The sequence below is a fragment of the Sinohyriopsis cumingii genome, chromosome 19 (genome assembly GCF_028554795.1).
Source record: "Sinohyriopsis cumingii isolate HCF-2022 chromosome 19, ASM2855479v2, whole genome shotgun sequence".
Lineage (NCBI taxonomy): Eukaryota > Metazoa > Mollusca > Bivalvia > Unionida > Unionidae > Sinohyriopsis > Sinohyriopsis cumingii.
Window position 1 is genome coordinate 19,157,367 of NC_142979.1, and position 16,631 is coordinate 19,173,997.

General features: G+C 35.7%; 1 protein-coding gene across 1 annotated transcript in view; it reads right to left on the minus strand.

Annotated features, from left to right (window-relative positions):
• The window catches only part of LOC149775225 (tetratricopeptide repeat protein 28-like), a 167,391-nt gene that overhangs the window by 113,562 nt on the left and 37,198 nt on the right, over nucleotides 1-16,631 (minus strand). Inside the window, exon 2 of the mRNA XM_089944263.1 lies at nucleotides 15,175-15,480. Within this exon, the coding sequence (XP_089800389.1) occupies nucleotides 15,175-15,480 (306 nt within the window). The remainder of the gene's footprint in view (nucleotides 1-15,174; nucleotides 15,481-16,631) is intronic.

Here is a 16,631-nt window from a genome sequence, read left to right on the forward strand (position 1 = left end):
CTATAAACTGCCACACTGCAGACATCATAGCGCTTAGACTGAAAAATTGTTAAAGCTACAATAAAAATCCAAATCACACACACACACTTTCTGACTGAATGCTTCTGGAAGAAACGGGTCCAATCAGATTGTTCGTTACACTGACCAGCAAAAAGAATTGGGAATATTAATAGCAGCTGATAAAGACAATGATGCATGTTGCACAAAATATTTTCAAACTTAAACCCTCAATATACACATTTTGTTGCAGTCTGATCTACAAGATAAAACATAAATCCAAAGAAAGTGAATATCTATTGCAGAAGTTAATAGATCCAATATGTGAGCCTGTGATGGGATTTGTTTGAATTACTTGCATAAACAAGAATTTTGTTTATTTCTCTTCTAAATGATCCCAATTTCTGACCTTACATCTTTTTCCATTGTGAATGGTAGGTGATGTAGATCTCAAGTTATTGTGTGGAAATTACATATGGAACAGACATTCGGATTGAAGAAAAAGCGCATCATGATACAGGCAGGTATATGCAAATTAGAAAATACTGAACTAGGAGAAAATGTGGGGTTGGTCATACAGATTATTGGCAGATGAAAACTTTCTGAGCAAGATAATCAAGTTCAAAACCCCAAATCAGATATGGTCCAGTGGCCTAGTGGTTAGAGCATCTGCCTCGGATGCAGGAGGTCATGAGTTCGAACCCTCAGCAAGTCAAACCAACGACTTATAAAAATGGTACTAACAGCGCCTAGCTAGGTGCACAGCATTAAGAGGTTAGTGTTAGGACTGGTCACCCTGGTGTCAGGATAATGTGACTGGGTGGGACATCATGCTATATGTCTGTGACATGATGTTCCAGTGCTAGACATCACTATAAACTGCCACACTGCAAATAATGTAGTCATATGACTGGAAAATTGTTAAAGTTATATTAAAAATCACACACACACACGCAGACACTACTTATGGTACATGTCATCCAAATTTGGCACTCTGATACAGTGAGTACCCATAAAGTTCTGTGATCCGAGCCTTATTTTAATTAAAGTTACTGTCAAAGTTTGAACTTATTGAACTACTTGCTTATAACATCTACTTGCTTATAACAACTACTTGCTTATAACATCTACTTGCTTATAACATCTACTCGCTTATAACAACTCCTTGCTTATAACATCTACTTGCTTATAACATCTACTTGCTATAATATATACTTGTTTATAACTACTTGCTTATAACATCTACTTGCTTGTAACATCTACCTGCTTATAACATCTGAGAATATGAGCCTGGGACTACTGTAAACATTCTAAAATGAAGATCAACAAACCCTACTTTAAGCCCATAGAGTTATTTTTTGGAACACTATGGTACAAACTGGAGATCCCTGCCTTAGTGTTCATGAAAACTGGATTTTCTACTAAATCCCTCTTGAGCTCAAATAAACAAATTCCCACTTTGGATCACAAAGTATTATACAAACAGAACTAAAACTGTATATGTGAACAAGCACAGATATATGTGCTAAAATTCAAAACATCCGAGGCAACTTTGATAACTAATCAATGAACAACTCCATCGCCGTATTTATTGTTATTGCCATAGTATTTATGGAGAATTTCAATATCAAGAGAGACCACTATTCTTTAAAAAGAAAACGAGGATGTGTAGATACCATACATTTCTCAAAGGAATGTATTAGCTTCAAGAAAACCTTTGTAAGGTTCAAATGAGTTTTGAAAATTTACAACACCGATTCTAATGCCTGTAATTGAACCTATGGCTGAATTTCCCATAAAGCCCTCTCCTCACCCCTACCCTTTACTGTACCTTCCTGTACCTGCCACATGCCTTAAACAATAACTATTCCATCCCTTTCCCTTCAGCTTATGAGAGGTTTAATGCTAATGGTATTCTGAATATAATAAAATAGTGGGGAGTTAATCAGGACTAAAATCTCCATGGAATACAGCCACCTACACGGCAACAAAAGTTAATTTATGACTAAAATCTCTATGGAACACAGCCACCTACAAGGCAACAAAGTTAATTTAGGACTAAAAATTCTGTAGAACACAGCCACCTATGTGGCAACAAAAGTTAATTTATGACTAAAATCTCTATGGAACACAGCCACCTACATGGCAACAAAGTTAATTTAGGACTACAAATTCTGTGGAACACAGCCACCTATGTGGCAACAAAAGTTAATTTAGGACTAAAATCTCTATGGAATACAGCCAACTATGTGGCAACAAAAGTTAATTTAGGACTAAAATCTCTATGGAATACAGCCACCTAGGTGGCAACAAAAGTTAATTTAAGACTAAAATCTCTGCGGAACACAGCCACCTATGTGGCAACAAAAGTTAATTTAGGACTAAAATATCTGTGGAATACAGCCACCTAGGTGGCAACAAAAGTTAATTTAGGACTAAAATCTCTATGGAATACAGCCACCTATGTGGCAACAAAAGTTAATTTAGGACTAAAATTTCTATGGAATACAGCCACCTAGGTGGCAACAAAAGTTAATTTAGGACTAAAATCTCTGTGGAATACAGCCACCTATGTGGCAACAAAAGTTAATTTAGGACTAAAATCTATGTGGAATACAGCTACTTGGCACCAAAAAAAAAGAAAGTTAATTTAGGACTAAAAGCTCTGGTGAATACATTACCAAGTAGCAAAACAAAAGTTTTTCTTGATCACTATTTTGATTTTTTTAAAAAGTTATAATAAAAACCATTCCAGCTGATACATGAGGATTTTAGGATGTCAGTGGTGGCTTAACTCAAAACTATTGCAAATTGAATTTTTTTTACCATTGACACATATGCACTGAGTTTGTAACAGAGATATCTACAACAGTAAAAGAACCACTATCATCATCAAATCACATTCTGCCAACACCAATAAACTATTCTCCCCATTCTATCATACTTTCAAATATTTTGTTAGAAAGGGTCTTGTGTGTAATTCTCAGTAACACAAAATAACAGGGGGAATCATAAAGAGGTGATGACACCAAATGCTGTGACAATATAACATGAATTTTACTGCTGTCAAAAGGGTTCATATATGGCAAGAAACTTTGACCATATGTTGTAAAGATATGTGCTACTGTTATCTTTAATTTCATGTACATTTTAATAATTTTAACATTTTTACTTTATATTTTATTTTGTTGTAATCTGGAAGGGAATCTCTTCCTATCTTTTTCCCTATCTTTTCTGTAATTCAATTTTATATTTTTCAAACTTTACCTTTAGATGGCACCATATAGCCACTACTGTACTCCAACCACCCATGATCCATCCATTGATCCATCTATCGATGATCCATCCATATATATGTCCATCCATCTTTCCATCCATCCATACTACAAACTCTGATGTTTGGTCAATCAGACTACAGGCTACATTCAAATATGTATTCTGATATAAACTTGATTTTATTACAAGGTTAGGAGCTTTATTTCACCAACTTCAAACACAGTATTCAGAAACCAATAAAAAAAATTCGATCAAAGGGTGGGGAGTATACTGAATACTATACCAACCCATGAATGCCCCTTCAATGCTGTCTGTATGCATGCGCATCAGTAACTTAACCTCAAGTTACATAAGTCCTCCATCACCACCTCAAGTTACAAAAGTCCTCCATCACCACCTCAAGTTACAAAAGTCCTCCATCACCACCTCAAGTTACAAAAGTCCTCCACCACCACCTCAAGTTACAAAAGTCCTCCATCACCACCTCAAGTTACAAAAGTCCTCCACCACCACCTCAAGTTACAAAAGTCCTCCACCACCACCTGAAGCGGCTTTGAATTTCAAACTAATGTGAATTCATTTATTACATGCTCACTGTAAATATCCTTCTGATGCTCTTTTTGCATTCCACAGGATATGTCCCTGTAACTTTAACTGCAGATATACTGATGATAAAAATACCTCGTACAACCAATTTACAGCACCAGGCACTCAAAGGAACAAGCTGAGAAGCAACAGATATACCTTTGTTAATTGTTTGACCAGTAATGTCCGCATAACTGCCAATCCAAGGCTAGTCACCCTAATTTGTCTTTTTCATGCTAAAATGAGAAGGATAAGAATTCTTTTTCTCATTGTTAACACTTGCCCAAACTACGCTGGGGCCTAACTATAAAGCCGCTAACTGTACAATTGCCCCAACTGTAACACAGATGTGGCCATGGATCTATTTAAATTGGTCACATTTTTAGTTATTACCTGAATTATTATTATTGTCCCAAATTTTAGTTCAAGGTTAATGAGAAGCAAATTATAATGTGATTGGCATCAAACAAATAGGCAATTTTTGTCTTTTATTGTAGTAGTACGAAAGCACTGTAAGTTTCTAAATCACTTAGATTGCAGGCAATGCTTATGACTCATAACAGCATCGTTGTAACAAGAGAGCAATGTATCAATGAAATAAACTGAGGATATCTGCTTGTGTGTGTGTGTGTGTGTGTGTGTGTGATTAGGATTTTTAATGTAGTTTTTAAAAATTTTTCAGTCATATCACTACGATGTCTGCAGTGTGGCAGTTTATAGTGATGTCTAGCACTGGGGCATCATGCCACAGACACGTAGCATCATGTCCCACCCAGTCACATTATCCTGACACCAGGCTGACCAGTCCTAACACTAACCTCTTAATGCTGAGCGCCAAGCAAGGGAGCTGTTAGTACCATTTTTGTAAGTCTTTGGTATGACTCAGCCAGGGTTCAAACCCATGGCATCCAGCTTCCGAGGCGGATGGATATCTGCTTGTATTAAGTGGATAAAATATGAGTAACAATTAGGCACGAATAAAAATAACTTAAGTTTTCACCTATGATATGTAGCAAGACAAATTTATGTTCAAACCTATTAACTATGTAGAACAAACTGAAGTAGCAAATTTATTATGACATCCCATATAATATAGTCAGCCATTTACCTGTCAGCCATTATGTTCTTCTGTGTTTTGTGCATATTCAAAGGGAAAGTATCAGTAATATCATAATTCTCTATTCAAGGCACATATACAACAGCAAGAATAACAATAAGCATGTAGTGGAATTTGAACCTGTTACTTATGAGTGACAGGTGGCCAAACTTACCACTACACCTAGTATGTAACAAAATGCCAAATCAAATTTCACAATGGCAGATCAAATTTCATGGTTATAATGTTATCAATATTTACTGAGTGTAGTGAATTTGGTTTTCATAATCTACTCCAGTGAATGATCCAATTATTTCTATGGGAAAATCCACTGATTCACAGATCAATAAGGTATATCAGAGCCTTCTCTAATGTTCAGAACTGGTGTCTTTATATATATATATATATATATATATATATATATATATATATATATATATATATATATATATATATATATATATATATATAAACAGGCAGTTATGCATGATAGGCAGTGCAGCAAAATATTTTTTTATGGGGTGGGTGAGCTGAAAACATACTCCCTTAGAAAAATTGGAAATCCAAGATTTTAAAATGCAGCAATTTCAGGTGAAGCATTTTTTCTTCTTCTGAAATATACCTTCTTGCAAGGCAGCAACTGTAGCTCAACTGGTTGAACACATAATCCTGGGCAACAGGTTTGATACACACATAAGCCAGCCTGGGTTGGGTGCCTCTGTGTGTCTTTGGGAAAGGCACTTGACTCCTATTTCGAGCTGAGTTCAAAAATGGCTGCTAAAAATGTTCATTCAAAACAAAACATTCCAGAAGGCAGGGTTAAAAATGTTTTCCCATGATTCCAGCCAATCATTAAAGTGGATGCTGCACAATAATTTCATGGGCTTATTTGGACCAATCAGAATATCATAAAATGATATTTTAACAAGTGGTTATATCAAAAATATGAAACTGCACATACTATAGGAATATTATACCTACTATGTGATAATAATCAATCCCACTGAGGATGACACGAAGTTATACAAGTGAAATTTGACTGAGAACTGTCTTTAAAACATTTGTGATGCATACAATTCTACCAAATATAGCAAGGTAACTGATTTTCTTTAAAATTAAATGCGTGTAAAATCTTTTAGACAATACCATGATGGCGATACATGATATGAATGGTGACATCTAGTGACAAGTTTTAACCTGTAGAAGTGCTCTGGATCTGTTGAATTTGAAAATGATTTTATTTTTTCAAAGATGATGAAAACTGAAAAACATTACATCCCAAAAATGTTGGTCTTCATTTGTACTTCACCACAATTATATGTTGAAAACATTACAAAATTAAAAATTCACTAGTAATGAAAGAAGCTATTGTGATTTGCAGGAATACCGAGTTATAAATGTCTTGTACTCACAATCCCAGGTCTACCAAATCTTGGATCTGGTCTGCCATAACCTGGATTACGATAGCCCAGTGAGTATCTGCTTGAACGTTACATATTTGTTAGAATCAAAATATAACAGTGAGAAAACATTTCACACTGAGGAAAGATTATTATGACTTCAACAAGGTAAGAGTTAACAGTTCCAAATCAAAAAGCCATCTGCAGAATTTACTGGGCTACCAGGTCCATTTACCATGAACTCAAAAGCATTAAAATCTATTTTTGACATTTACTGGATCCTGGAGCATGCCAGGTAGTTATAATACAATGTCTATTATAATTACTGATACAAGATGCTAATGGTAAGAAACCGGTAGATGATATAAGCAGTGTTTCAGATTGGCAGGTACAGTGGGGTGCAACTTGCCACCCCAAACACTGCATACCCTGCCACTAGTTCTGGCCTTTCTATTTGTGCCCCACCCTTACTATCAATGAAAGAAGGGTGTCCATTGTTTGCAGACAAAAGTTCATCAAGACAAGAATAAAATAAATATGGTCTATAAGGATAGTATCTGATAATAAGTGATTTGTGTTAAGAGTTTTTTATAAAAAAAAGTAGGTGAAATCTGCAATCAAAATAATTTTGTTAAAATGATCAAAGTTGGAGAACAATCTGACTAAAATCATATCTCTGCTGTCCTACGTAAAGATCTGATGACGACTACTTAGGGGTCATGTTCTGGTGACCTTTGAATTAGCCAATAGAAATGCAGCTTTCAAAAATCTGAAAATGAATCAAATTGTTTGGTACACACTAATGCCCTTCATCCACACTGCTCAGTCTCCAAACGCTAAGGTATTAGACTTCATCTGATTGGCTGATAAAATTAGTGATTATGGTTAGAACACAGGTTACCAGAACATGAGCCCTAAGTGGTCGATGTTAGATCTTCATATATAACAGCGGAGATCTGATTTTAATCAGATTGAGTGGGAGAATTGATCCTAAAAATTCTCCCAAAACCATCTGAGTCAAAATTGGACAATATTTCTATAAAATCTCAACATATTTAAATTTCTCATCTCTGAGCACATTAAGGATTTTACAAAGTATTTCTCAAGTATCATGACAATCCTCCACGTATTTCAGGATTATTAACAACAAATTTGTGCTAATGGACTGATGGAAGATGGATGATGATGACAGGCTATCCTGTCACCAGGACAAAAACCAGGTAGCCCAATTTAAATTTAAATGAATAGCAAACTTCAGTATTTTTTTTCCCTTCTTTTAAGCCATTAATAATGATCAACCAAACAAAAGATTTGTTAGACCCTGGCAAAAAAAGAAGTGGAATCAATATACCGGTATGGTTTCTACATCTATGTGTAACATCCATGGATCATAATATTGTCTTGAAATCTGATGATAGAACTCATTCAATACAACTTGATTCTTGTGTACTGATGTCTTGAAAATACGACTCTAAGGAACTATCATGATCTGCAATCTCTTAAGTGTTTTAGTTTCAGATTATTACTTCATTCAAGTGACCATGGAAAAACAACACATGTACACCTGGCTATCTTGGAATCTAATACCTAGTACCCTGTAGGTAAGCTGGATATGTTCATTCATAAATCAAGTACAATTACAAACTGTACAGACCCAGACCTACCATCACTTAATGCTAAGGAGATCTGAGGAACAAACTGCACAGACCCTGATCTGCTGTCACATTATGCAAAGGCACCTAGGGTATATGTGGTTTCAGATTGGACTCGACTTGTACATGACTGTATACAACACCTTATATCTGATGTGTATATCAATTCTTGACCCATAGCCATCGATTTGATTGTTTAATTGATAAATAAGACACAATCACAAAGTGTATATCTGACAAACAAGAAATCGAGCCCAATATAATCCTGTAAAATCTATGGCCACCTTAGCCATTGTTTGCAGGAGAAAGAATAGATCTTGGAGTTGTCTGTGGTAGATCTATGCCACAGGTATATCTATATGAGGGAAAAACGCTGAACAATCCTTTACTTTTGTCTTGTTGATTTACAATATATCCTGAGCATTCTCTTTCACCATCATATCATTAAAATCTATATGAAAAATACAGACTATCTAATCTGACCTTTGACCCTTGTGGGGATCCAAGGTGAGGAAGCCAAAATCGTGATGCTCTTGAATCAATGCAGCTAAGGAAGAACAGAATATTTTTAGCTATCTGTCATTAGACAGAACATAAGAAGTTTTCTGGGAACCTCTACCTCTGACTAAAGAAAATCACATTATTGCTAAACTCTGCCTGAAAATTTATTAAGTTTTAAAAAATATTTTTAATTTTTAAACCATCCTTCTGCATTTCCATGCAAATGTTTCTATTCCAGTTGTAAGGCATGTCTAATGTTAACTCCACAACATCTTAGTCCAGGTCACATGGATGTTACTTGATTATAATGAACCCTCAAGTGCTTTTTAGTTCAGGAAAATGAATCAGTCTGAGATTATGTGAGTTAGCTATTACATACTATTTGGTTGGCTTTGGACACCTCCTAAAATGGGTTAGTCATATAGTATTTACCCCTTCTTAAAATTAGACTCATCCACCATCCCAGCATACACAAAACTCGATGAAGCTTGTCCAGGTTACCAAGATTTATTTTGGGTTCTGAAATCATGGTGGGATTCATATTAGCCAAGCCAATCGCTTGGAGTGTATATCCTATAGGAGCACACTCACATGTGATGGCATATCCCATAGGAGCACACTCACATGTGATGGGCATATCCCATAGGAGCACACTTACATGTGATGGGTATATCCCATAAGAGCATATCCCATAGGAGCACACTCACATGCGATGGGCATATCCCATAGGAGCACACTCACATGTGATGGGCATATCCCATAGGAGCACACTTACATGTGATGGGCATATCCCATAGGAGCACACTCACATGTGATGGGCACATCCCACAGGAGCACACTCACATGTGATGGGCATATCCCATAGGAGCACACTTACATGTGATGAGCATATCCCATAGGAGCACACTCACATATGATGGGCATATCCCACAGGAGCACACTTACATGTTATGAAGAATATCCCACCGGAACATGCTTACATGTGATGGGCATATCCTACGGTAGCACACTTACATGTTATGGAGCATATCCCACAGGAACATGCTTACATGTGATGGGCATATCCTATGGGAGCACATTTACATGTGTTCAACTTATCCCACAGACTTATTCAAACAGGCAACCTGTCTCAAAAATAAGGGAATAAATTCTACCATGCTGCAAAACATTATCAAACTACCAGGTGTGTATCTGGGTATGTGAACACACACAAATGTAGTACATCACAAGGTAAATTCTCAAGTTCTGATTGACTAACTACAGGGATTTATTTTAGGAAAGTACAAAACTTCTTCTTGACACCAGGATACTATCCATAGCATGTTTTTACACTCGTCCCAGCTGGTATGTTGCCTTGCACCAATGTTATATGACATTACATGACATCACTAAACTTACAAGGCCCCCAATGGCAGAGTGGTTTAAAATGCCCACCTTCACAGATCACTGCCATCTCACCTCTCACTGCATGGATTCAAGTCTTGGGCTCAGCCAATATGGGTATGTGAGAAAGCTTGCCAATAGTTTCCCATGGGTTGGTGGTTCTTACCGTGGTTTTCCCCAGTTCTTTCCTCCACCAGTTATACTAGCCACCATGTATAACCTTTCTTGCACTGAGAAATGGCATTAAACCCCCAAAAACAAGAAGAAACAACAACAATCACAAAACCTGTATTGCCTACTTCTTCTTGCATGTTGCCTGATAGTGTATTACCAAGCTTCAGTTCCATTCAACGTCAGTTTGTACAACATTCCAACAAATTAAACCAAAGGAGAAGAGTTCCCAACAAGGCAACAACTAAATATTATTTAACACTACTGATGAGGCATTGTTTTAGTGGACATGTTTTCAAGTTTAAATTCTAGTCACTGTGTACATATATATAACAAACCTCCTTTTGTGGTATTTATAACTGCCTGGAGTATTGATCTAGTGGATATCATAAAGTTTATTTGTTCTAACAGATTAATGAAAAGGAAATTTTTGATAACTTCTTGTGTCAATTTAAAATTGGGCAACAACGACCACTGGCTATTCTAAATAGCACCCAACACACCCATATCACCATTTCTATTATGTGCTAGTAATAGCACAACACACCTTAAGTACCATTTCCATTATATGTTAGTGATAGCCCAACTCACCCTAAGTACCATTTCCATTATATGTTAGTGATAGCCCAACTCACCCTAAGCACCATTTCCATTATATGTTAGTAACAGCCCAACTAAACCTAAGCACCATTTCCATTATGTGTTAGCAATAGCCCAACTCACTCTAAGCACCATTTCCATTATGTGTTAGTAATAGCCCAATGCACCCTAAGCACCATTTCCATTATATGTTAGTAATAGCCCAACAAACCCTAAGCACCATTTCCATTATATGTTAGTAATAGCCCAACTCACCCTAAGCATCATTTCCATCATGTGTTAGCAACAGCCCAACTCACTCTAAGCACCATTTCCATTATGTGTTAGTAATAGCCCAATGCACCCTAAGTACATTTTCCATTACATGTTAGAAAATAACCCTGGTACGCATACATGAACCATCATAAAGTTAAACATTTGAGACAGTCCTATAAGGTCTTGAAAACTAGATTACATTGCAATGATCAAAACGGGCTTATTGGAGAAACAACATGACCTATATATTATAGTGACACTGACTTCAAAACTAGCTCTTAAGTGCAGCCTTTTTTGGCATCAGGGAGTTAAACTTTCTTGTCTCCTTTCAGTAACAGACTAGTTTGATGCACCACAATTCTGACAGAAAACTGAGTCACAATACTTAATTATTCTCAAGTGAGTTGAATTTCTTGAAGAAAAACACTTTAATAATATTTTTACAGCATTATTTACGATATATACTCATAAGTCAGATACAATCTGGGAACAACATGATTCACCTGCAGATCAGGATCAAGATATTGTTTGTTTGACTAATTACATGTACTCCTAATAAACTGCAGTGCCAGATCTGCTGGTATATTATGTGCTAGAAGCAAATCTGGGTCAATGCAGTTTGTGTGTGTGTGTGTGTTATTAGGATTTTTAACATAGCTTTAACAATTTTTCAGTCATATCACTACGATGTCTGCAGTGTGGCAGTTTATTGTGATATCAAGCACTAGGGCATCATGCTGCAGACATGTAGCATGATGTCCCACCTCGTCACATTATACTAACACCAGGCCGACCAGTCCTAACACTAACCTCTTAAACCTGAACACCTAGCGAAGCAGCTGTCAGTACCATTTTTGTAAGTCTTTGGTATGACTTAGCTGGGGTTCGAACCCACAACCTTCCACTTCCAAGGCAAACACTCTAACCACTAGGCCACCGGAGCGGTATGCAGTTTATAGTTGGACTCAACTTAATTAGTGAGTACAAACGTTAAACATGGTCAGAACTGCAAAATAATATAACTTCAGAATGGCATGAAGGATAAAGACCAAGTATAGCCAAATGAAGGATCACTTCAAAGTACAAGACGTAAACTCTTCTTTAGTTATCCATGTACATCTACCTATCTGCTTGTGATAGATAGTATCTCCCTTTTTGATCTAAGTGCATGAAGACCATATACATAGACACTAAAGATTCTCTGATTCATAGTAGCAGGACTTGAAAAAATATTTTAACACTGGATACATACAAGAAATTTTAGACATGTACAAGAAGCACTAGACACAAATAAGAAACACCAGATACATATAAAGATACATATAAGAGACACTAGATACATATAAGAAACACTAGATACATATAAGAAACACCAGATACATATAAAAGACACTAGATACATACAAGAAGCACTAGATACATGTAAGAGACACTAGACATGTACAAAAAACACTAGACATATACAAGAAACACTAGAAACATATAAGAAACAATAGACATATATACAAGAAATATTAGATCCATGTAAGAAATACCAGATATGTATAAGAAACTCTATATACATGCAAGTAACACCAGACATGTTTAAGAAACACTAGATACATACAAGAAACACTAGATACATGTAACAGACTAGACATGTACAAGAAATGCTATATACATACAAAAAATACAAGACATGTACAAGAAATACTAGATACATATAACAATAGCTACATATAAGAAACACTAGATATTTATAAGAAACACCATATACATATAAGAAACACTAGACATGTAAAAGAAACACATGATACATGTAAGAAACACTAGATGTGAATAAGAAATACAAGATACATATAAAAAATACTAGATACATATAAGCAACACAAGACATGTACAAGAAATACTAGATAAATATAACACTAGATACATATAAGAAACACCAGACATGTACAAGAAACACCATATTCATATAAGAAACACAAGATATTTAAAAGAAACACTAGATACATGTACGAAACACTAGATGTGAATAAGAAACACTAGATACATATAAGAAATACAAGACTCATAAAAAAAGCTAGATACATATAAAAAATACTAGATACATATAAGGAAACACTAGATACATAAGAAACACTACACAAGAAACAACAGATGCTTCAAATTAAAAGAACATCACAAAAAATGATTTTCCCATTATTAAGCATTTAGAATTAAAAACACCACTTCCATGTCTTCTTTACAACCCTAAGCTTACAAGATGCCATGCTATTTTAACCTAATATGCATTCAGACCATGACACATTCTGAAGTTATTTAGGAAACTATGTACCGAGTTACACAGCTAAACAACGAATTGCAGAACAAAATCAATAAGAATGTGCAATTGACGGAAGCACAAAGAGAATTTCTGCCTAAGATTTAGTGCACTTAAAAATAACTGTAACAGATCTAACGCATGTACATGAAGATGATAAATTTAATTGACATTATGTACCCTGAGAACTCCAATAACTTTGTCAATATTTGATATCCCTTGACAATCCCCTTGCTAAGGGGGAATTCTCATGTACATGACCTGACACAAGTCAGGGAGAAAAGGGTTGCAAATTTTCCGTTTCATGCTCAGTGTAAAGTGTATAAACTTTAATCCCTCTGTTAAACAAGTTGTGTAGATTGGTTTACGCACAAAGGGTGAAACTGAACATAATATAGTCCATTGTATTCGCTATCATTATTCTTTTGTATAAAAATTGGAGAAAGTATTTAAAGGCTGTCCTTACTTTTCAAACTCTTCGAAAAGTATGTATACATTGACAATATATCAATTAGCACCTTTATACAAAACCTATATTTAAGACACCACAAGGCTGTAATCTACTGCACAAAGGTGTTTTTTTTTAGACATTCCAATATAATACAGAGAAGAGCAAGAATTGTCTAATAAGGTAGGCCACAGTCCTCTACAGAACTGTAAAAACAGAGCAATATGCGTGTGCGTATCTATATTATATATATGGTAGTGGGATAGAGCCATATTTTTATATTGTCTTCAAATAAAATATCTTACCTAAATGATATAACATCTTGTTCAAGGAAAACATTATCTTGTTTAAATAATATATTATTTATTTAAACATGAAGAAAAAAAATTGTGGCATCATCTAGCCAGTGTCTCTGTGTGTGTGTGTGTGTGTGTGTGTCTCCCTAGTTACTAAAAGCTACATTAATCAGCTGGTGAACAGGAAATAAAGCACATGCCTTTACCAATCATTACCATTTCAACTCTGTCCACATGGGTTTGAGTCTCAGGCTCAGCCTATGTGGGTATATTGGAAAGCTTGCCAGTAGCTTTCTGTGAGTTGCTAGTTCTTCCTTGAGTTTTTCAGGGTTCTTATTCTACTGGTTATGCTGACCACAATATGTACATTGTACATTATCATGTGCTAAAAATGGAATTTAAACCCACAACAGCAACAACAACATCAGCAACAACAACAACATTCTTCTTTTTGATAGATAATAATCTTGATTAAAACTGCTTTAAATTTGAATTGAAATCCGTCAGATAAATAAAAACTAAAATCATGGAGGCAGATCTATATATAGTATTCCAAATGAATAATGCTTGCACAGATAATCATGGAGGCAGATCTATACATACAGTACAGTATTCCAAATAGTTGATGCTTGGATAAATAATCATGGAGGCAGATCTATACATACAGTACAGTATTCCAAATAGCTGATGCTTGGATAAATAATCATGGAGGCAGAGCAATATACAGCTTACTTACAAATGAATGATGTCATAAAATGGTTTCTTTTAAAAGACAAAAGTAAAGCAAAGAAAATCAATCACACAGATGTTACTTCTAGCAATTTCAGACTCATGTGTTCCAATAATATGTTCCCACCCTGATTACTTCTGAATCATATGTTCCAATAATGTGTTCCCACCCTGATTACTTCTGAATCGTATGTTCCAATAACATGTTCCCACACTGATTACTTTTGAATCATTTGTTCCAATAATGTGTTCCCACCCTGATTACTTCTGAATCATATGTTCCAATAACATGTTCCCACCCTGATTACTTCTGAATCATATGTTCCAATAATGTGTTCCCATCCTGATTACTTTTGACTCATGTGTTCCAATAATGTGTTCCCACCCCGAGTACTTTTGACTCATGTGTTCCAATGAAGTGTTCCTTCCTGGATAGTTTTACTGTAATAATCTACGCAGGTTTGGCTGTAAAGAGAATCTTACCTTTGCCCACTTAGGATTCAGTTCCCGAGCTTTTCTAGCATCAAGAAGACTCTTGTTGTATTGCTGGATTTTGGCATAGGCAGCTGATCTGTTTGTGTACAGAATGTGGTTGCAGGGGTCAAGAGCAATTGCTTCAGTGTGTGCTTGGATTGCTCGACGGAAGTCACCAGACTTAATGGCATCGTCACTTTCAAGTACCTTCTGGTGGAAAAGAGCCTGACTGGCAGCAGAGGTCCCTGCTGTGGGAACCACAACAGGCGCTTGGGGATTTGAAGGCCCAGCAGACATTCGACTGACATTTGGACTCTGAAAATTAGTGAATGGTACTTTACTAAACAAGAAATGAAAAACATATGCTGTGAATATATTTAAAACAACTTTAAGTAGAAAATATTTACAAAGGATAAAAGATATTGTTTCCCAAAATACAATCTTTCACTCTTGTTAGAAGCACATCTTAAATTTTCATCACAAATAACAGATGAAACTTACAAGTGAAAATAAAGATCACGAACAAAACAAAGCCAAATCATCTTCAAACCAATGACTTGATATGCACCTTGAATCATTGGACTAATCTTATTTATTGACTTCTTGACCAGGCCTGACATACATAACTAATCTTATTTATTGACTTCTTGACCAGGCCTTGCATACGTAACTAATCTTATTTATCGACTTCTTGACCAGGCCTGACATACATAACTAATCTTATTTATTGACTTCTTGACCAGGCCTGACATACATAACTAATCTTATTTATTGACTTCTTGACCAGGCCTTGCATACGTAACTAATCTTATTTATCGACTTCTTGACCAGGCCTGACATACATAACTAATCTTATTTATTGACTTCTTGACCAGGCCTGACATACGTAACTAATCTTATTTATCGACTTCTTGACCAGGCCTGACATACATAACTAATCTTATTTATCGACTTCTTGACCAGGCCTGACATACGTAACTAATCTTATTTATTGACTTCTTGACCAGGCCTGACATACGTAACTAATCTTATTTATTGACTTCTTGACCAGGCCTTGCATACGTAACTAATCTTACTTATTGACTTCTTGACCAGGCCTGACATACGTAACTAATCTTATTTATTGACTTCTTGACCAGGCCTTGCATACGTAACTAATCTTATTTATTGACTTCTTGACCAGGCCTTGCATACGTAACTAATCTTATTTATTGACTTCTTGACCAGGCCTGACATACATAACTAATCTTATTTATCGACTTCTTGACCAGGCCTGACATACGTAACTAATCTTATTTATTGACTTCTTGACCAGGCCTTGCATACGTAACTAATCTTATTTATTGACTTCTTGACCAGGCCTTGCATACATAACTAATCTTATTTATCGACTTCTTGACCAGGCCTGACATACATAACTAATCTTATTTATTGACTTCTTGACCAGGCCTGGCATATGTAACTCA